The 24,386-nt window shown below is 39.6% G+C and overlaps 1 protein-coding gene across 1 annotated transcript in view; it reads left to right on the top strand.

Moving 5' to 3' along the window:
* Nucleotides 1-24,386, top strand: part of plcb1l (phospholipase C beta 1-like) — a 249,808-nt gene that overhangs the window by 40,964 nt on the left and 184,458 nt on the right. Inside the window, 1 exon segment of the mRNA XM_081378111.1 lies at nt 17,134-17,202. Coding sequence (XP_081234237.1) covers nt 17,134-17,202 — 69 coding nt within the window.

The following is a 24,386-nucleotide window of genomic DNA, read 5'->3' on the forward strand; positions in this document are numbered from 1 at the left end:
AGTGTCGGCCCCGTACTCACATATAGACCCGGAGTCAGTGTCAGCCCCGTACTCACATATAGACCCGGAGTCATTGTCAGCCCCATACTCACATATAGACCCGGAGTCAGTGTCAGCCCCGTACTCACATATAGACCCGGAGTCAGTGTCAGCACCGTACTCACATATAGACCCGGAGTTAGTGTCAGCCCCGTACTCACATTTAGACCCGGGGTCAGTGTCGGCCCCGTACTCACATATAGACCCAGAGTCATTGTCAGCCTCGTACTCACATATAGACCCGGAGTCAATGTCAGCCCCGTACTCACATATAGACCCGGAGTCAGTGTCGGCCCCGTACTCACATATAGACCCGGAGTCAGTGTCAGCCCCGTACTCACATATAGACCCGGAGTCATTGTCAGCCCCATACTCACATATAGACCCAGAGTCAGTGTCAGCCCCGTACTCACATATAGACCCGGAGTCATTGTCAGCCCCGTACTCGCATATAGACCCGGTGTCAGTGTCAGCCCCGTACTCACATATAGACCCGGAGTCAGTGTCGGCCCCGTACTCACATATAGACCCGAACTCAGTGTCGGCCCCGTACTAACATATAGACCCAGAGTCAGTGTCAGCCCCGTACTCACATATAGACCCGGAGTCATTGCCAGCCCCATACTCACATATAGACCCGGAGTCAGTGTCAGCCCCGAACTCACATATAGACCCGGAGTCATTGTCAGCCCCGTACTCACATATAGACCCAGAGTCATTGTCAGCCCCGTACTCACATATAGACCCGGAGTCAGTGTCGGCCCCGTACTCACATATAGACCCGAACTCAGTGTCAGCCCCGTACTCGCATATAGACCCGGAGTCAGTGTCAGCCCCGTACTCACATATAGACCCGGAATCAGTGTTGGCCCCATACTCACATATAGACCCGGAGTCAGTGTCGGCACCGTACTCACATATAAACCCGGAGTCAGTGTCAGCCCCGAACTCACATATAGACCCGGAGTCAGTGTCAGCCCCGAACTCACATATAGACCCGGAGTCAGTGTTGGCCCCATACTCACATATAGACCCGGAGTCAGTGTTGGCCCCATACTCACATATAGACCCGGAGTCATTTTCGGCACCGAACTCACATATAGACCCGGAGTCAGTGTCAGCCCCGTACTCACATATAAACCCGGAGTCAGTGTCAGCCCCGAACTCACATATAGACCCGGAGTCAGTGTCAGCCCTGAACTCACATATAGACCCGGTGTCAGTGTCGGCCCCGAACTCACATATAAACCCGGAGTCAGTGTCAGCCCCGAACTCACATATAGACCCGGAGTCAGTGTCAGCCCTGAACTCACATGTAGACCCAGAGTCAGTGTCGGCCCCGAACTCACATATAGACCCAGAGTCAGTGTTGGCCCCATACTCACATATAGACCCGGAGTCAGTGTCAGCCTCGTACTCACATATAGACCCGGACTCAGTGTCAGCCCCGTACTCACATATAGACCCGGAATCAGTGTTGGCCCCATACTCACATATAGACCCGGAGTCAGTGTCGGCACCGTACTCACATATAGACCCGGAGTCAGTGTCAGCCACGGACTCACATATAGACCCGGAGTCAGTGTCTGCACCGAACTCACATATAGACCCGGAGTCAGCGTCAGCCCCGAACTCACATATAGACCCGGAGTCAGTGTCAGCACCGAACTCACATATAGACCCGGAGTCAGTGTCAGCCCCGTACTCACATATAGACCCGGAGTCATTGTCAGCCCCGTACTCGCATATAGACCCGGAGTCAGTGTCAGCCCCGTACTCACATATAGACCCGGAATCAGTGTTGGCCCCATACTCACATATAGACCCGGAGTCAGTGTCGGCACCGTACTCACATATAAACCCGGAGTCAGTGTCAGCCCCGAACTCACATATAGACCCGGAGTCAGTGTCAGCCCCGAACTCACATATAGACCCGGAGTCAGTGTTGGCCCCATACTCACATATAGACCCGGAGTCATTTTCGGCACCGAACTCACATATAGACCCGGAGTCAGTGTCAGCCCCGTACTCACATATAAACCCGGAGTCAGTGTCAGCCCCGTACTCACATATAAACCCGGAGTCAGTGTCAGCCCCGAAATCACATATAGACCCGGAGTCAGTGTCAGCCCTGAACTCACATATAGACCCGGTGTCAGTGTCGGCCCCGAACTCACATATAAACCCGGAGTCAGTGTCAGCCCCGAACTCACATATAGACCCGGAGTCAGTGTCAGCCCTGAACTCACATATAGACCCGGAGTCAGTGTCGGCCCCGAACTCACATATAGACCCGGAGTCAGTGTCGGCCCCGAACTCACATATAGACCCGGAGTCAGTGTCGGCCCCGAACTCACATATAGACCCGGTGTCAGTGTCGGCCCCGAACTCACATATAAACCCGGAGTCAGTGTCAGCCCCGAACTCACATATAGACCCGGAGTCAGTGTCAGCCCTGAACTCACATATAGACCCGGAGTTAGTGTCAGCCCTGAACTCACATACAGACCCGGAGTCAGTGTCAGCCCCGAACTCACATACAGACCCGGAGTTAGTGTCTGCACCGAACTCACATATAGACCCGGAGTCAGTGTCAGCCCCGAACTCACATACAGACCCGGAGTCAGTGTCAGCCCCGAACTCACATACAGACCCGGAGTCAGTGTCTGCACCGAACTCACATATAGACCCGGAGTCAGTGTCGGCCCCGAACTCACATATAGACCCAGAGTCAGTGTCGGCCCCGAACTCACATATAGACCCGGTGTCAGTGTCGGCCCCGAACTCACATATAAACCCGGAGTCAGTGTCAGCCCCGAACTCACATATAGACCCGGAGTCAGTGTCAGCCCTGAACTCACATATAGACCCAGAGTCAGTGTCGGCCCCGAACTCACATATAGACCCGGAGTCAGTGTCAGCCCCGAACTCACATACAGACCCGGAGTCAGTGTCTGCACCGAACTCACATATATACCCGGAGTCAGTGTCAGCCCCGTACTCACATATAGACCCGGAGTCAGTGTCAGCCCCGAACTCACATATAGACCCGGAGTCAGTGTCGGCACCGAACTCACATATAGACCCGGAGTTAGTGTCGGCACCGAACTCACATATAGACCCGGAGTCAGTGTTGGCCCCATACTCACATATAGACCCGGAGTCAGTGTCAGCCCCGAACTCACATATAGACCCAGAGTCAGTGTCGGCCCCGAACTCACATATAGACCCGGTGTCAGTGTCGGCCCCGAACTCACATATAAACCCGGAGTCAGTGTCAGCCCCGAACTCACATATAGACCCGGAGTCAGTGTTGACCCCATACTCACATATAGACCCGGAGTCAGTGTTGGCCCCATACTCACATATAGACCCGGAGTCATTTTCGGCACCTTACTCACATATAGACCCGGAGTCAGTGTCAGCCCCGAACTCACATATAGACCCAGAGTCAGTGTCGGCCCCGAACTCACATATAGACCCGGTGTCAGTGTCGGCCCCGAATTCACATATAAACCCGGAGTCAGTGTCAGCCCTGAACTCACATATAGACCCGGAGTCAGTGTCAGCCCTGAACTCACATACAGACCCAGAGTCAGTGTCGGCCCCGAACTCACATATAGACCCGGAGTCAGTGTCATTCCCGAACTCACATATAGACCCTATCATATATATATTGATAGCAGTAATTTCTGTTATTCCTGAAAGATAAGAGCAACAGATACAGCACAGGATGATGATGAGTCTGCTTACAGTGAAGAAGTTGAGCAGCTGTGTGTGTTACTGGAGCTGAACAGGCTCAGATCAGTAGAGATGATGCTGGAGAAACACCACAGCATTATTCCCTCTCACCATCATAAACACCCCAGTGGAGTCATTCCGGTTCCTCCGCTCCACCATCTCTCCAGACCTGAAGTGGGACAATCACATTGACTTCGTTGTGAAAAGGCCCAACAGAGGTTGTATTTTCTTCGTCAACTGAAATCGTTCAACCTGCCATAGGCGCAAATGACACCGTTTTATCAGCTGTTATTTAGTCGGTTCTCTGCACTTCTATAACTGACTGGTTTGGGTCAGACATAAGAGACTGTAATGGAATGTTAGGACAGCTGAGAGGATCACTGATGTGCACCTGCCCAACTTTCAGGACCTGTACATCTCCAGAGTGAAGAAACGGGCAGGAACATCATCACAGACCCTGAACACCTGTGTGCTCTTCTGCTGAAGTTACAGATCTCTGTGCACTAACATCTGGCCACACAAAAATAGTTTTTCCCCCATGCTATCCCCAGCTTAAACAGCTAATACAGCAATCACCACCTGTTTTTATCATTCATTCTCAGTGAGACAATAATTATATATTGTGTAAATACATATATTTTATTTATACAGGTGTACATACAGTACATAATGTACAAATCTGTACATAAGTCTTCTGTTCCAGCTGTATACAACTTTATTATTATTATTGTTTATTTTATTTAATTTTTTTCCTTAGTCTTATTTAAATGTTCTTTCTGTTCTCATGTCATACATGTAGGTATATATGTATGTACATAGAGCTCCTTGAAAACCACAACAAATTCCATGTGTGTTTGCACACACTTGGCGAAAAAAGCCCATTCTGATTCTGATTCTGATTCTGATGTCTCGCGGTCCAGTTGGAACCAAACTAGGGTTCGGTCCATTATTCAAGGACCCCTATCCAGGCTGTGTGACTATAAAGAATGATTTCCTCAAAATGTATGTCACTTTGCAGGTTTAAAGGACTTTATTTAAACCGAACGCATACACACGCTCACTATGGCTCACGGTCTATTGATCATCCCTTCATAGGTGCCTTGGGTTGTTTGTTCTTACTGATGTTATGGTGTCCAAACCAGTGCTATTTTTGTTTTTATTTTAGTTATTTATTATTAGTTATTATTAACATTTTAAATTGGCTTTTATTTTCATATTTTTAGTTATCGTGTAAATTTTTAAAATTAAATATTTTGTAATTTCGTTATGTGCTTCGTTATGTAGTTTTTTTTTTAATATTACTATTTAGGTTTAATTTATTTATATTTCAGTTTTGATTAGTTTTAATTTATTTCCAGGTAGTAATGTTAATGCTTATTTCAGTTTATTACCAAGGCAACATTTCAAATTTTTTGTTTAGTTTCAGTTAACAGAAATGTATTTAAAAGTTTTAGTTAACGATAATAAAGTCATGTGTTCTCTCTGTGTTGGCGCGCAAAACTGCCATTGGAACCGAAGCCACATTTCGATTCTAATGAATAGATAATGGGCATCTGTAGAGGTAAATGTATTTGAACTCCAGTGGCCTGCTGTGTAACTCAGCACAGATAGAGATGATTGTTCACACACTCTCTCTGTCCTCGGTGGGACGACTGGCAGCTTCACACTGCGCTGGGGCTTTTTAAACACACTTCAAAGCAGAACCTTTATGCTGAGACTGGAAATGCTGACCTTTGACTCGAATCCCCTCCCACTGCAAACACAGAAGCTGCATTGATTGAGATGGAGAGACCCTTCGCTTTAAACTCAATCACTCAATTAATCGCAAGGAAGGCGATTATATACAGGGAGAAGGAGTTTTAATAGCTTTTCATTTTTGATCAATAAAACTAAGAAATAACATAAATTACTCCAGAAAGGCCACATGCAGACAGGATTTGCATTTCACATGCAAATCAAATTAAATTATTAAAATAACGATAGTAGCCAGAATTTTCAACTTTGTCTTTTTAACTGCAGAAACAACAATAAATTCTAAACTGGAGTGGCAGTCTTTTTAGCTAAAAATGTTCACAGCATCCAAAATTCAAAATAGAACCGGCTGAAAAGTTTTGAAATCACTTGTACCCTACCTGATCGAGAGAACAAATCCAGTCTTTCACTCTGTCTGTGTCCGTTGGAGTCTTTTCAAATTGTGTGCGCGGATAAAATACATTCTAAAACACTTTAATGACTTAATCTCCTAAAAAAGTTAAATTAAAATATCAAATTATGTAAAGAAAACGCTTTACTATAGGAGGAATGCATTGCGGTCATATTCTGGGTTCATCTGCTTATCTGCACATAGTATGGTTTCTTAATAAAGTGTGTACTGTGTACATTAAGCCACGTTAAAGTGCCTTTTAAGCGTTTTAAAAGCTTTTTTCACGTTAAGCATTTCAGAATGTCCCGTGGAAAACAACTTGTTAACGTTGGCCAGCAGAAGTGCGATCATGGTTTCCCTGATGCTAAATCCAGCCTTGGGGAATATCCTTTCTGATGGTGTACATCCACACTTTAGATTTTCTTATCCCAGACATTGTTAAAGATTTAAATCCTTGCCGCCAAGACGCTCCTCTGTCGGTCACGGATTGAAAGTGAAACTTAAATCTGTCACGGGGTGTTTGGATTTATTCACGCACGTTAAAAAATATTTATTAAAAGCTTCTTTCTTTGCACATTTTTATATACAGCATTATCATAATAGGCTGAATATTAACGTATTGACAGAAAAACCGGTAGTTCTATGTGAAATCAGACATTGAGCGCCCTCATATAGCCAAAGTGGCATGATCCTCGTTTCCTAACACCTCTGCGAAGATTCGACCGTGAGATCGGTAGTCGAATCAGGCTCCTCCAATCGAAGCATCGAATCTTCGACTATTCGGGGTCACCCCTAATTTGTTATAAGAAAACTTTCTATAGAAAATGTTTTTTGGCACGTTCTAATAACATTATGTACATTCTCATAATGCTGAGCAAAACATTCCTGGAACATTGCCATATAGTCAGCTAGCAGAGCGTTCTCATAAATTCAATACATATTTTGATTTATGATTTTAATGCCAAAAATAAATCTTTAATAAATAAATGAATAATGTCTGATTACCTGTGGAAGTTGTTTACACGAGTTCACACTTACAGATGATCGAATAGAGTAAAGAATATAATAAGCGTATTTGGCGTGTTGTCCGAGGGGATCGAGGGCTCTGAGCTCAGAGTTTATCCTAAGCCCAGAGTCATTCCCAGTATCCCAGCAGAGAATGAGGAGTTTATCCCAATCCCAGAGTTATTCCCAGTATCCCCAGCCGAGAGTGAGGAGTTCAGCCCAATTCCAGAGTTATTCCAGTATTCCCAGTTGAGAGTGAGGAGTTTATCCCAATCCCAGAGTTATTCCCAGTATTCCCAGCCGAGAGTGAGGAGTTTATCCCAATCCCAGAGTTATTCCCAGTATCCCTAGCCGAGAGTGAGAAGTTTATCCCAAACCCAGATTTATTCCTTGATTCCCAGCCGAGAGTGAGGAGTTTATCCCAAACCCAGAGTTATTCCAGTATTCCCAGCTGAGAGTGAGGAGTTTATCCCAATCCCAGAGTTATTCCCAGTATTCCCAGCCGAGAGTGAGGAGTTTATCCCAAACCCAGAGTTATTCCCAGTATTCCCAGTCGAGAGTGAGGAGTTTATCCCAAACCCAGGGTTATTCCAGTATTCCCAGCCGAGAGTGAGGAGTTTATCCCAATCCCAGAGTTATTCCCAGTTATTCCCAGCCGAGAGTGAGGAGTTTATCCCAAACCCAGAGTTATTCCCAGTATTCCCAGCCGAGAGAGAGGAGTTTATCCCAAACCCAGAGTTATTCCCAGTATTCCCAGCCGAGAGTGAGGAGTTTATCCCAAACCCAGAGTTATTCCCAGTATTCCCAGCCGAGAGTGAGGAGTTTATCCCAAACCCAGAGTTATTCCAGTATTCCCAGCCGAGAGTGAGGAGTTTATCCCAATCCCAGAGTTATTCCCAGTATTCCCAGCCGAGAGTGAGGAGTTTATCCCAAACCCAGAGTTATTCCCAGTATCCCCAGCCGAGAGTGAGGAGTTTAGCCCAAACCCAGAGTTATTCCCGTATAGTGGAGGTATGCAGGGAACTGTGGAGGTCACTCGGTGAGTTTTGCCGTGTGTATATATCCCTCCTCTGGAGCTGATTATACCGCTTGAACAAGCTCCTCCCGAACTTTGTTCATAAAACATAATTTGTCGCTTGAATTCTGCAATCTCTTGAGATGCTGACATGTAGGAGGTTGACCATTAGCTGAACATATACTGGTTTAATTAGTGACACTTATCCTACATTTTAAAATCTTTATTTGAATATGGCAACATATTTATTTTGAAATCTTTATTTGAATATGGCAACATTTTCATTTTAGAATATTTATTTGAATATTACAACATGATACCTCATTCTACAATATTTCTATGATTAAATCACTGTCAGAGACTCCTCCCCCATCAACCAAGCTACCTTTCTCTAAGCTTAAGATTTCTCTCTGTTTCTTAGTAAAAGTTGGTCTTCAGCAGCTTTGTGAATAGGTTTTAAGAGAACTCTTAACTAAGAACTTTTACTGCCATTTAGGAGATCTCTAAGTGGTAAGATAAAATGTTTGTGAATACGGCCCCAGGTCTTAAAAACATTCTCAAAATATTAGCACAAAAACATTATTTATACATCCTTCATGGAAGGTAGTTTCTGAATGTTTACACTAAGCAATCAGGACTTTGAACTTCCCCTTCTGTAACAGCTCTTCATCTGATTCTGAACTGAATTCTCTCATTGTCTCTCTGTTACTCACATCTCTACACTGTAAAAAAAAAATCTGTAAAAAAACGGTATTATTCCGGCAGCTGGGGCGCCAGAAAATTACCGTAAAATAACGGCAAAAAACAATCTCGTTAAAATACAGTAATTTTCCATAATTAAATAACAGATTATATCTTTAATATTACATTAAATCTTATGTAATTATTGGGATTTTTAATGTTTTAGAAAGTCATATACACCTTTAAAACAATTAAATACTGTAAATTTAAGGTTTTATAAAATTATTTTATATAATAATGCTGTCTATCTACAGTAATTTTCTTTTAATATAGTTTTTATGTGTAAAATAACAATGAAATTATGTATAAAAAATGCACACAAGTACATATATTCAAATACAAATGTTTGTAAATTTACAGTTTTATTTTTTATTTGTACAGATCCAATTTCACATCTCTAATTAAGTTCTTAATAATAGCAAATGTACAGTCAATTTCTTTTAAATTAACTAAATGTATGAGTACAAATTACCTGCATATTTACAGTATTAGTAATTGAACAAACACTAAACATCAAGATAAGTGATTGATTGGAAATAGAAGCTTAGTATATAATTTAGAACATGTAAAAATATCCACAATAAAAAGCAATTACCGTATACCTTTACAGTATAACTTATTTTAACATTTACAATTACATTTTATCCAAAGTGACTAACCAATTAAGATAATAATTAAAGATAATAAAAAGCAACAAGTGCAGTGACAAGTCCCAGTTAGTCTAGCACAGTACACATAGAAAGGTGTTTTTTTTTTTTTTTTTTTACAAAGATTTAGTATTATTGGGTGAAGTGTTTATGAAAAAGATGGTTCTTTAGCAGTTTCTTGAAAATGTGTTGAGTTGCGCCGGTCATTCCACCACCAGGAAACAGTCCAGGTAAATGTCAGTGAAAGTGATTTTGTGTCTCTTTGGGATGATGGCACAAGGCGCCGTTCACTTGCAGAGCACTGTGAAGCTTCTGGAGGACACGTAGATCTGAAGCAGTGAGTTTAGGCATAGGGCTACCTTTAAAGACAACTCTTGCTGCAGCATCTGGATCAGTTGCAGAGGTTTGACTGACACTGGAAGAGCTGCCAGGAGAGCATTACAATAGCCCAGTCTGGATATAACAAGAGAGTTGTGTAGCTCCGATAGGAAGGGTCTGATCCTCCTAATGATAAGGCAAATCAGCAGGATCACAGCAAGTATGTTTTGGCTGAAAGCTGAACCATAAGCAGTTCTGTCTTGGCAAGGCTGATTTAAAGGTGAAGGTCATTCATCCAGCAAGAATTTTCCATCAGGTAGGCTGAGATGCGAGCAGCAACCGTCAGATCATCTAGCTGGATTAAAAGATATGTGTCATTAAGATAGTAGTGATAGGAAAAGTCATGTTTCTAAATGACAGAGCCCCACTAAGCAAAATGATGTCCGAAAGACTTCCTTTCAATGTCTTTGTTACAAAAATCAGACGTTGAAATGCCGTCCACTGAGGAGCCAGAATGAAAGTTATGACGTCTTTTTTTGACGTGTTCTGCACGTCCGATATAGACGTTCATCGAACCTTCGTACAAGGTTAAAACTAGTTAAAATGTGGCCATTGTGGACATATTTCAACATCATTTATGGTCTCATTTAGACATAATTACTTTGATTATTGCTGTCAGATGATCTTAGTGAGAATTAACAGAGGTTTAGATGTTGATATTCGTTTAATTTGAAGTGTCACCATTGTGGCGATCCGTGTTTGCTTTAGTTGGGCTCTTGGTCCCCGTTCCTTTTACTTTAACTTTTCTTTGGCTGCTGTAACAGTGTGTTTGTGTAACGCAATTGTTGTGGCAGAGAAAGCCTAGAAAAAGTTTGAGGTGTTATCAGTTCAATGTTGATGATGACATAATTATCACAAAAATGGGCCTTTAATATTGTGTTTAAAGTTTTGTGTTTATATTTGCCATTAATAACCAACAACCTTGTGGAACTGCATTATTGGTGCCAAAAACATTAAAATGATCACTTATTTGAAGGTGTATAAAAAGCATGTGCACATGATGTTTTGAGCAAGAGTATCATACAGTCACACACAGACATCAAGATTGTGCATATGATTTCCAACAATGGTGACAATTTAAAAAAAAGCTTCATGCTGCAATGCATGATGGGTAGCTTTCATAGTACAAAACTCATCCTTAATTCCCAAGCTTTTTTTGGTTGTCACCGTTGTTGTGATTCATATCCAAAGTCTTGATGTCTGTGTGTGACTGTATGATACTCTTGCTCAAAACATAATGTGCACATGCTTTTTATACACCTTCAAATAAATACACCTTCACCAATAATGCAGTTCCAAAAGGTTGTTGGTTATTAATGGCAAATATAAACACAAAACTTTAAACACAATATTAAAGGCCCATTTTGTGATAATTATGTCATCATCAACATTGAACTGATAACACCTCATACTTTTTCTAGGCTTTCTCTGCCACAACAATTGTGTTACACAAACACACTGTTACAGCAGCCAAAGAAAAGCTCAAATAAAAGGAACGGGGACCAAGAGCCCAACTAAAGCAAACACGGATCGCCACAATGGTGACACTTCAAATTAAACGAATATCAACATCTAAACCTCTGTTAATTCTCAGTAAGATCATAAGACAGCAATAGTCAAAGTAATTATGTCTAAATGAGACCATAAATGATGTTGAAATATGTCCACAATGGCCACATCTGAACTAGTTTTAACCTTGTACGAAGGTTCGATGAACGTCTATATAGGACGTGCAGAACACGTCAAAAAAAGACGTCATAACTTTCATTCTGGCTCCTCAGTGGACGGCATTTCAACCTTTGATTTTTGTAACAAAGACATTGAAAAGAAGTCTTTCGGACATCATTTTGCTTAGTGGGTAGTTAAAAAATTTAAAAAAAGAAAGAAAGATGGGTGGAATCTAACACAATCGTAATCTTGCTGTAGCAAATCCAAACCTTGTGCATACTTTTAGTGCAATCATATGGAATCAGAAGACTGTTATGAACATATGGAATCAGAACCGTTATGATTTTTATGTTTTAATGAATTCTTCCCATACCTTGTTTGCCATGATCATCTGCTTTCCACGTGACCTGAAATCACACACACACACACACACACACACACACACACACACACACACACACACACACACACACACACACACACACACACACACACACACACACACACACACACACACACACACACAAGTTATTTTAAAACTCAGTATTAGATTTACACATGTCAGAATATGTTCCATTGGGACAATGCAAAAACTCAAATGACTATGATCTTGAAGCTGAGCTGGAAAGGCTAACAGTAATATTTTGAGCTGCCATGTGATTTTAGCTAAGTTACATTTATAGAAAGTAATGTTAAATGAATATGATTTACTGTGACCAAGCTGCACACCTAGGTCCTAGGGGTTCATCATGTTGTATTCATATTCTAGTATTCCTGTATCATCAACAAGTACGTTAAGTTACAGTATTTCGATTTCTTAACGGTCTTAATAAAGTTAGTCATGTTAACTATTACGAAATAAACAAAAGAAACACGGTAGGCCTATTTTTAGTAAAACTGCACAGCAAAAACTCCAGTGTTAAATTAACACTCCTGGGAGTGTATATGAGTCCACACTCAAGAGTGTAAAGTGTTAAAATATGAGTGTTAAATTAACACTCAAGAGTGTTAAAGTTAATGAGCTAATTAAGTGATTAATTTAGTAATGATTGATCATTATTGAAGACACCTGATGTTAACAAGCAGAATCACTGAAGGAGAAAATCACAAATTGTAAGCCACCGTTATGGTGATGGGTGTTTGCTTTAGTCGGGCTCTTGACCCTTATACATTTACTTTAGATTTTGTTTGGCTGTTGTATTTTATAACTGCCCGATGAACAAAGAGAAAAAGTGATCTGATGGTGTTGGTTATATTATGACAATCATCATTTGAACTTGATCACTGAACTCATTAAGATCCTTATTTCTGACTTAGATTTATGTTGTTGATTACAGCATAACTGTGAATCTGCATAAATATCCAGAATTTTAGATATAATACAAAGGATTTCTTAAAAGTTGTTTTAAAATAAAAAATAAAAAATCTTTCTTTTAGGTACACACAGACGTCAAGATTCAGTCTATGCATCTCAACAATGGTGACGAGCAGAATATTCAATTAGGAAAAGTAAATTACACAGACAATTCAGATCATAATTTATTCATACCGCAATGCATGATGGGAGCCATTAATGAGTTGTGATTGGTGGCAGCGACTGCAACATGCTTTATTATTGTCACCATTGTTGAGATTCACAGGCTGATTATTGATGTCTGTGTTTCTAAATAAATTCATTTGAAAGTCTTTTGATCAGAACAATGGTTATGAAATATTTTTGGATTATATGAAAAATACTGAAAATCATGTGCTGTAGAATCACAGAGCTGCTGTAACTAACAAGTTAAGCCATCTCAATAAGTTTTGTTTTACAGATCACAACATGATTATGTCAAAACATAACCAACACCATCAGATCACATTGTCTCTTTGTTCATCTGACTGTTATAAATCAATAACAGCAGACAAGCAAAATTTAAAGTAAACATATAAGTGTCAAGAGCCCAACTAAAGCAAACACCCATCACCTTAATGGTAACTTACAATTAGTGATTTCCTCCTTCAGTGATTCTGCTTGTTAACATCAGGTGTCTTCAATAATGCTCAATCATCACTAAATTAATCACTTAATTATCTCATTAACTTTAACACTCTTGAGTGTTAATTTAACACTCATATTTTAACACTTTACACTTTTGAGTGTGGACTCATACACTCCCAGGAGTGTTAATTTAACACTGGAGTTTTTGCTGTGTGTGGCTATTAGAATGGTAAAAAAATAAGCTAAAAACGTGTTTACTACAATTTTATTATAATAAAATAAAGTATGTTTTTTAAGAGAAAAGTTTTCAGCTTCCAGACAGTGTTTCAAAATATCCCGCCATTTATTGGTTTAATGTTACTGACTATCAACGAAGATTTTATACACAATTATGGACTTTAATATGAATAACAATTCAACTAAAGATTGTTTTAGGTCTTTAAGTTAACAAGTAGAGATGTGGGTTGGGTTCAACTGATCTTTCTTAACACAGATCGATAATTAAAAAACGCATGCTGCATTTTCAGTGTTTTGCCCTGACCCAGTTATAACTGAACATCATTTAAGAATGCTAACGTTAGCATGGAAATTGTCTAACCACTTAACACAAATGTAATATAAAACATCGTACACACATGTAGTATGGGACTCTTACCTCAGCCGTTGATCGGTCGGGATGAGGTCCGCTGTGACGACGAACCAGGCTCACTGAAAAAGGGCGCATTATTTCTGGACTGACTGACAGACTACAAACAACTAATATGTGTTCAGCGCTCCTGCTCACGGCTGGCTGCTTCTGTCGAATACGATTATAGCTTTGAACCACTGTGATCACAATCCACCGGTACTTCACTCACGAGCGTAGACTGAAACTTCAAATCTCCCGCTTGCCCTTGACACAGATCGACGACAGAGACAGATCTGTAGCTAACTGTTGTGGGCGGGACTAGCAGCAACGAACCGTAATGGCGGATAATTTGAATCTGCGCGCGCGCGCGCGGGCACACACACACACACACACACACACATACAAACGCACACAAAGCCACGCAGATTTGGAAAAACGATTCATAAAAGACATAAAATATAGGCCTAAATGAAATTTTCGGGCAAATAGCCTACAAATGATGATCAAAATGAACATCTATTTGCAAGACAAAATTAAAAGACTATAAATAATTAAATAGGCTTGCCTAATGTGTGTACAAATCTTAAAACTCACTTTAACCCCCACATGCTTAATAATCTTTAAGGAAAACATGTTTAGTGACTGCTGATTTCTGCAGTTATACCTTATTTTCTTTGTTTTCTAATTCCACAGAAATAATCTGTAAAATATTACTTAATTTTTTATGTAAAATTACACATAACCCTATTAAATTACAGAGAATTTCCTTTAAAAAACGTAAAATTAATGTAAAACCAAAATAAAAGCAATTACCTGTAAATTTAATAGTGGACCTTTAAATTACAACAAATATCTGTAAAATAACAGGTATTCACTGTATAATGACAAAACGACAAAATTCTGTTAAAAAATACAGACCGTTTCCTGTAAATTTACAGTTTTTTTTTACAGTGTACACATGCGCTTCACCAAACACCCGAGTCAAGCGTTACACTCTCAGCTCTCTCTTCAGCCTGAAGCTTCACGAAGCATGTTTAAACTCCATATGAAACAGCTCATATAAACAGAACACAAGTTTATGCTGTTTTCTTTTTCTATTGTGTTGATTGCCACGTCTTGTTAGGTTTGACTTGTGTGCTGTCTAGTTGTTTGTTTGAGTTTGTGTTGTTTTTGGTTTAGAAAATGTAAGCTTTGCTCTTTATGATTCCATGTTTTGGACTGTGTGCTTCCCAGAGACTCTTACACAGTTCAGTGTTCTACTACAGTAAAATGTGAACGTTACAGTAAAGTCTTATCTGTCTTATCTTAGTCTTATCACAGAAAGAAGGTCCCCGGTTCGAGTCTCGATGTTCTGCGTGTGTCAGTGTGTGTTTCCTCCAGTTTCCACAGGTCAGAGACTGAGAATGGATGGATGAGTTGTTCCCCAGGGAATGTTTGGAGGATTTTTGCATTAACAAGAAAAAATGTTCAGAAAACATTCAGAAATAACCTTTTGATAACATTTTCAAAATGATAGAATGGAATGTCCATACATTAACATAAACCAAGAGAAAAAGTTCTTAATACATAAAAGGAGGAGGAGGCTTTTATAAATCTAATTTAAATAATTTAGCTTACTTGTTTATTTACTCATGTGAGCAATTGTTGATAAAGAAAAATGTCATGTTGCAATATTGGAAATATTTCCATTTTAAACCATAAAGGCGATCAAGTGGATATCACACTAACTGCGCTAGAGTTATGCCGGTGAAGAATTCTCAAAATCCAGTCAATTATTCACTATAGAAAGGGAAATTAAAAACTGACCGATGAACTGAATCTACTTCATCATGCTCTGAAAACGGTATTTAACGGTCTTATTTTATTTTCTTTAAGTTATTTGAATAGCGCTTTTCACAATATACAATATATAGTTTCAAAGCAGCTTTACAGAAAATGTCTACAAAACAGTTTAGAGTGATCTGTTATCAGAGGTGACTGTCCAAGTTATGCATTTCAAAAAATGTACATATACAATCACGAATTTTAGGCAAAAACAATGAGCTCATTGAAGTAACTATTACATGTTGTGAACATGATGATTACAATATATGGAAAATGAAGCATTGGTGCATGTTGATTCAAAGTTTGCTTCATCTGAAGTCCTCGAGTCATTTATTCACAGGTGTTATGATCATCTGAAGTCTTCATAACAGACTCAATCAATCAGATGATTTCTGAAAAGTCTTGCCATGTTAATTAGCAATATCAGTCAGCTAGTCAGACGTCTGATGTCCAGCCTGATAATTTTGTGCTCTGGATGCAGAAAAGCGGGAGAGCAGATTTGAAGCGGTGATTTGAGCTTCTCCTAAATCGTGATTTAATCACAAAAGAGGAACAGAAATCAGTTATTTTCCACAGCTTATAAACGTCAGGTTTCACGATCTCCGCTGTGTTGAATGGAGGACAGGACTGTCCGTGTGTCGTCCTGTAGAGCATCACTCACACTCCTTCATCAAACACAGACTTTATTTAAATGTGTGTCTCACTCTTTTAAACACTTCTCAGAGACACAAGCACTTGTTGTTTTAGAGACCAATTAAATCGGCTTTAGAGAGGGTTAGTGTTACGTTCCTATCGCATGTTGGGAGTGTGTGTGACCCCTGGAAGAGATAAAGAAAAGCTACTGACTCTTTGTTGTGCCTCAGAACAGTAAATGAATGAATGAATGAGGCATTTATATAGCGCTTTCATATGTACTACTGTACACCCAGAGCTTTCCAATCATATCAGGGGATCTGTCCTCAACGTCACGTCCACATTTGGTCTTTTCTTCTTGTCTCATTAGGACGCTGTCTGATGTACAGTATGTTTCCCAGCCTCTCTTTAACAATCACACAGACCGTTCAAGACTTCTGTATGTAAAAGAGCTGTGTTATGATTGGCTGACCACCAGTGTTTCTCACAGATGCTTGACCTCTGACCTTTACGCTGTCACTACTGAAGCTTTAAGACTCACAACGCCAAGAAGCAACCTGTTTTTCATCATTTGTCACGATTATATATTTATTTTGTTTTATTACTTTATTGTCTTTTAGAGTTGTGCTGTAGACGCAAGTCTAAGCTTGCTGTTCTCATAATACTCATAAATCTCATCTGTGATTGCAGGAGACCGAGCTGTTAGAAGTCTCCGTCATCAAGGATACAAGAAATGGGAGATTTGCCAAGATGCCAAAGGTAATAAATGTGTGTGTGCCTCAGTCATTCGTTCTCTCATGCAGAGCAGAGCTGGCTTCGTGTTTGTACAAGATGAAAATGAACAGACATTGTTGTCTCTTCATTTCTGGCACAAATACCTTATGATTATAAATGTAGATCTGTCCAAAGAGGAATATGCTGACGAGAAGCAAAGCAAAGCTGCTCTGCACCGGATATGCCAGAAAGATTCACGTGTTCCACAAATAGCTTCAGAAAGCTGGATGTTTCATGGATGAAACACAGAGGGAGAGAAAACACTGTTCGTTTACTATCGAATGGCTTTCAAATAGTTTTTCAGAGATGTTGTCTTAGCTGTCAGAAATGCATTTGCCGATCAAGAGAGTGTCCATGAATCTCACAGCAAGGCTTTTAGATTGCGCTTAAGGACGGAAAGAGCGGATGGTTTCCAGCATTCATTAGTGCTGATGTGAGAATAGTGTCATTGAGAGTCTGAGACGATGATGTTAAAGAGCATCACAAGAGCGGATCTGAGCGAGTGTAGACTCGGACGATTGATGTTTCAGAGCAGCGGTGGCAGAGGTCAGAACATGGAGAAAAACACAGTTTCCCATGTCATGATCGTGGCCTGACAGGAGGGTCAAAGACTGAGAAAGAGAGAGAGAGAGAGAGAGAGAGAGAGAGAGAGAGAGAGAGAGAGAGAGAGAGAGAGAGAGACAGAGAGAAAGAGAGAGAGAGAGAGAGAGAGAGACTGAGAGAGAGAGAGAGAGAGAGAGAGAGAGAGAGAGAGAGACTGAGAGAGAGAGAGAGAGAGAGAGAGAGAGAGAGAGAGAGAGAGAGAGAGAGAGAGACTGAGAGAGAGAGAGAGAGAGAGACTGAGAGAGAGAGAGAGAGAGAGAGAGAGAGAGAGAGAGAGAGAGAGAGAGAGAGAGAGAGAGAGACCTTTCTGCCCAGATTTGAAATCTTGATTCCATCATTCTCTGAACTGAGTGACACTAAAAAAATGTTCTTCTTACTGGGAGAAGATGATAGTACAGCTGCACTCGCGGCTAAATATGTGTTAGCTATTCACAACGCCAGAGCCAGCTAATTCTCTAGAGAGACCCACTGTATTTATTCATTTATTAGGATAGATTGTGTTTATTTATCTATTTATTTATATTTACTATGCTACATATGACATGATTTATACATATATGTTTTATTTGTTTTATTATTTATATATAATATGTTGATGCTTTGGCAACATTGTGTTACACAGTCATGCTAATAAAGCTCATTTTGAATTGAATTGAAATTGAGAGAGAGAGAGAGAGAGAGAGAGCGAGCGAGCGAGAGAGAGAGACTCTTGACTTTTGAATCCCTTTTAATTCACCCCATTTTCTAGAACATCACAGAGCTAGTATACAAAACACAAACAAATTTTTAAAAAGAATAAATAAATTAAAAACAAACAAACACAAAAGATTAATTGGTAAGTTTACCAATTAAAAGCCAAATTCCCAAACTCACTAATTGTCACTAAAGCATCTCTCACACCCCACCTCATTGTAAAAAAAAGGTACATTATCAGTTTGTTTATAGTATGCAAATTCAATGGCAATCCTAAATTCAACCAATGATTTAAAAAGAATCAACAAATCAACATCTTGACCAGCATTTTTACATTGATATGTTTTCAGGATTGCTAACTTGGCTTGACCAATTAAAAAATTGGCGAGCACACACTGTTCGCGCCATGACTGTTTATACTTACAACCAAAAATAAAAAGGGTGTTTGTAAAAGAAAAACCCAATTTCACAATTAGTTTTTCCAAAAGTACAAAAAGTGCAACCAGCCTTGAACACTCACAAAATAGGTGAAAAACAGTATCGGAAGTCTTACAGAATGAACATTCGGGTAAAACCACTTCATTAAATTTGGAAACAAAGTTGTTTGTAGCCAATACACTGTGAAGTATTCTACAATCTATATCTCCACATCTTTTTGGAATAGGAGGCTTGTACAACAGCCTCCATGAGGGGTTTACTTCTCTGGGCACTGAAAGGTACGTCCTCCATTTAGTATCTATCCTTTCCTTCAACTGTCCAAAGTGTGCCGATTTAGCACAAACATGATAAACCATTTTCTTCCCCATACTTTGGAAATCCAAATATTCAAACCCCTTTAACAAAAGAACCTTTGTGTTCTCTTCAATTTCCATATTCTTTGGGACAACTTTTAATGTTGGAAAAGGCTTTGAAAACAAGCCGTTATTTAGAACAAAGTCTACAAATAATGTGAATTCTGGGGGGAAACAAGCCTTAAAACTCTTAACTACCCCTTCCACTATTCTCACTGACCTTAGCCCAACCTGATCAGCAAGTGACTGAGCGGTTCGCCACTGACCTCTTGGTACATCAAGCAGATCTATAACTCTGGTTATTCCAGCATTCAAAAACATTTCAATTACAGAATATGATACTGGAGGCTGTAGCTTAAAAAGAGGATTAAAAAACAAAGGTTCTGCACCGCCATAATTTTATCTCCCACTCTTGAAAATTTCAACAAACTCCATGATTGAAAAATGGATTCATGAAACTTAAAAAGAGAACAATTCACATTTTTAACACAAGGCTTCCCAATTAAGAATAGCTCTTTTTCAAGGTCTGTTCCTCCAAGTTCTTTAAGAATATACAAACAATAATCAATCCATGGCATACCATCAGAGCAGTACAACAGTTTTTGCAATGTTTGTAGTCTCATTGCTGCAATTTTGGATTGAACATGTATAAGGCCTTGACCTCCCTCTGCAACGGGAAGATAAAGCACTCCAGGAGGAAGCCAATGATGGCCATTCCAAAAGAAATCAACAAATGCCTTTTGAACCTTTAAAAGCAATTCTTTAGGGGGATCCAACACTGTGACCTTATGCCACAGCATTGAAGGGGCCAGAATATTAATCACCGGGCATCTTCCTCTATATGAAAGCTGTGGGAGAATCCACTTCCACTTTTGAATTTTACCGATAACCCGGTCAACCACTCCTTCCCAGTTCTTCTCCATATACTGCTCAGTTCCAAAATAAATGCCTAAATGCCTCATTTAAACCATCCTGTGCCCATTTACAATGATTTGGCAAATTAGGAGGTCCTGAAATATGCCAATCCCCCATCAACAAAGAAGCACATTTTTCCCAATTTATACGTGCAGAGGTAGCTTTCTGAAAAATATTCAAACATGACCTAATATTGTCAATATCATTTGAATTCCTAATTATCAGAGTTACATCATCTGCATATGCTAAAAGTTTTACTTGGGGAACTTTTGGGCAGCCAGGAACACCAATACCACATAATCTGGTTCTCAACAGGCTTAAAAAAGGGTCAATAGAAATAGCATAGAGTAAACCTGATAGAGGACACCCTTGTCTTATTCCTCTTGTCACTGAAAAGGGTCTTGTTAGTGTTCCATTTACTCTTAACATGCTATAAATATCACTGTACATGAGCTTAATAAAAGACACAAAACGATGACCAAAACCAAAAGCCTCAAGAGTCGTAAATAAATAAGAGTGGTCCACTCTATCAAAGGCTTTTTCTTGGTCCAAAGACCAATGTCCAAGTTATGTCTTTTTGCCACTGAAATGTAGCCTAGAAATCTAGACGCACCCTAGCAGCAGCAAAATGTATTTTGCAGCCAGGGCAGTCAAGCAACTCTCCATTGACTTTCGAGCTGCAAAAAACTAAATTGGGTCAGGCCAATCACGTCGTGTATAGAGTAGGCGGGGCGGGCTTAACATAATGACGACAGAGTTGCGACGGTTACCTGCTACTTGAAAACAAAGAATGACGGCTGCTGCTGGAGAACATCTTTCGAATCGGCTTTGTCCGCGACTCTGGAGGACTTGGAGTTAGGTTTTTCTTTGAGAAAACAGCATAGAACGGCACTTAAGTCATTCTTAAAAAAAGGAAGATGTGTTCTTAGTTTTGCCGGCCAGATATGGCAAAAGTTGAATCTATCAACTAACGTTAGCTCCGCTGTTGGGAAAACGCTCTGGTTGGTTGAAGCGCTGTCCTATTGCGTGCAGAGGGAATTTGAAAGACAGCCGTTTATCCCGCCCCTCGGATTGAGCCGTGTCTATGGTGAGTTGCTAACTGAAATGATATCTCTAACCAAAAAAAGGTTGTCAAAAATAGTTTGATTAGGAATACAGTAAGACTGATCATTATGAATAACAGTTTCTATACAGTTCTTCAATCTGTTGGTTAAGGCTTTTGAAAAGATTTTTAAATCAACGCACAGCAAGGAGACGGGGCGCCAGTTTTTTAACACACTCTGTCAATTTGGATAATTAAGCGTTTTCATCCGGCTGTGATGAAATATAGATTTGAGTGTCATCAGCATAACAATGGAAACTAATTCCATGTTTCCTTATAATATTTACAAGTGGCATCATATATATTGAGAATAATAGAGGGCCCAACACAGATCCCTGCGGCACTCCATAGTTTACTGGAGTTATGATAGATTTTTCTCCATTTAAATAAACAAAATGGTAGCGGTCAGATAAATACGATCTAAACCAGCTTAATGCTTGTCCTTGAACACCAGTATAATTTTGTAGTTGATCTAAGAGTATTGTGTGATCTATATAGTATCGAACGCAGCACTAAGATCAAGTAAAACTGGTATTGAGATACAGCCTTGGTCAGAAGCTAATAGTAAATCATTTGTGATTTTAACGAGCGCAGTTTCAGTGCTATGATGCGGCCTGAACCCAGACTGAAACTTTTCATAGATGTCATTTTCTTGCAAGAAAGAGCCCAGTTGAGCGGACACCACTTTTTCTAATATTTTAGACATAAATGGAAGATTTGAAATGGGTCTATAATTTGCTAGGTTATTATGATCTAATTGTGGTTTCTTAACCCTCTGGGGTCTAAGGTGTTTTTGGGGTCCTTGAGATGTTCTGACATGCTCTTACATTTGTGCTTTTTTCAGTTGCTTATAAACATATTAATGGTAAAGGTGTAATTACACTCTATTTAGCACAAACAGGGCTACCATAATATGTGAGCAACATGTATGTACATGTTTGTATTTTTGAGAAAATAATGTTTATGCATGGTTATTGAAAAAAACAAAAAATGAAAATGTCTGAAATAAGGCCACAAAACACATACTAAATATGTGTCAATAAGACTTCTGAATAATGCATTTTGTCACCTAGAGTTTTTTCTTCAAAATGATGTGAAAATCACCCTTCCTAATCATTCACATAAAACAATACATTGATTTAAATTTTGTACGACACTTTTTGTTTGGAAAGGCCATATGCGGGTGGGCGTGATTCACACCTGAGGAGACAGTGGGCCCCCGCATAATGAGGCTGCATACGTAATGAGCCTTTCATTCAGGTGTGTGACTGAGCCACAAGAAAGAATGCAAGGACAATATATATAATTGGTTCACAGTTGTTGTTGATTTTTCCACAAATTGTGCTTGCAAATTGTATAATATCCAAGGTAAACATTTCTAGTAATTGTGCAGTTAATTGTTCTCATACTGTATTTTCAGATTTGGAATATATTCTCTACCCAAATGTGTCACTAATAAAGCATAATAAAATTATTTAAAGAGAAGGCTTATATTGACCTTTTAAGATTTTGTTTACATCTAACCTTGTGTATATATATATATATATATATATATTTTTTTTTTTTTTTTTTTTTTGTGCTATTTTATTAAAAAGGTTATACAATTACAACAACAATTAAAATTGTAACAATATTTCCAGTGTAATCTTTCTTTGTAAAAACTAAAGTATACATTTTATCATACATAATTCAATTCATATGAGCAGAAATTGGCAACATTATAAGCTTATTTGATGTGGCAGTATTTTGCAGTAAAAACTTTATAATCTATCCGATTTTTTCTCATCTCAGTATAGCAATAGAGTTTGGTAAAAGCTGTTCATTCATTCACACACAGAAACGCGATTCATTTTTAAACAGTATTTTTGCCAGCTGTAGCTACATAACAGCGCGCATCTGTGCGGTCATTCATTCATACATAGAAACGAGATTCATTTTCAAACAGTCTTTTTGCCAGCTGTAGCTACATAACAGCGTGCATCTGTGCGTTCATTCATTCATACATAGAAACGCAATTCATTTTTAAACAGTCTTTTTGCCAGCTGTAGCTACATAACAGCGCGCATCTGTGCGTTCATTCATTCAGCGTGTACAGACACTTGCGATTAGAACAAAGCAGATATAGAACTGACCTATTCCTCAGCCGGATCCCTTTGCTCCTCGAAATGAAACTTCCAGCACTTATGAGGTAAATTTTCCAGGATTATTATCAAGATAGTATTATTCCTCACAGCGTCGTAAAGTACATGAGTCTGAAAGTAAACTCGCTGTGTGTGTTATCCAGCTGATGTGGGCGTTCACGGGTTTGCCTGGATCACCTCAGATTATTTGCGTTTGAATAGCGCACGCTCTCCGTGAGCGGAGTCACATTAAAACTTAATGAGCTGACATGAGAACGACTGACATCTCTCTCTTTTCATACATATTACATAAACTGAGAATATATTTTTTATATAAAAATTACTTCATTTAAAAGAAGAGAATTCAAGCTTCATGCCTGTGTGTCTGTATGCCTGTTTGACTGAGAATTTGCTGAGTTACAGTTCATTTTCGGACGCGTTTCAGAATGGACTACACTGACAGAGAGAAAGCAGAACGCGCATTATGTTTATTTTTCTATATTTGGCAAAAAGCGCAACACTTTGTTTTTATTGTGAGTATACACAAAAATAATACACAATTAACAGGATCGAGTGATGTAAAACACAAGTATGTAAGATCAAAATCAACAGAGTATTTTTCGTCTCTATTGCGCTCTATTGCACTCTATTGCGACAGGCGACCTCAGGGGGTTAAGCAACCAAGGTCTCCTTTTTTGGGGATCAAGGTTAAAATCGCTCTCCGACAGCTTAGAGGAAGTGTCTCTCTTTCAATGCTTTCTGCCAAAACATCATACATGTCCAGGCCAATTAAGTTCCAAAAAGCCTTATAAAACTCGGATGAAAGTCCGTCCAAACCAGGTGCCTTTCCAGGATTCAACTCCTGGACAGCTCTCGAAAGTTCAGCCATTGACAAAGGACTCTCAAGATCCATCTTGTCCCTGTTTGATAATTGAGGCAAGTCAC

Source organism: Scardinius erythrophthalmus (assembly GCF_964197995.2).
Source record: "Scardinius erythrophthalmus genome assembly, chromosome: 11".
Taxonomy (NCBI): domain Eukaryota; kingdom Metazoa; phylum Chordata; class Actinopteri; order Cypriniformes; family Leuciscidae; genus Scardinius; species Scardinius erythrophthalmus.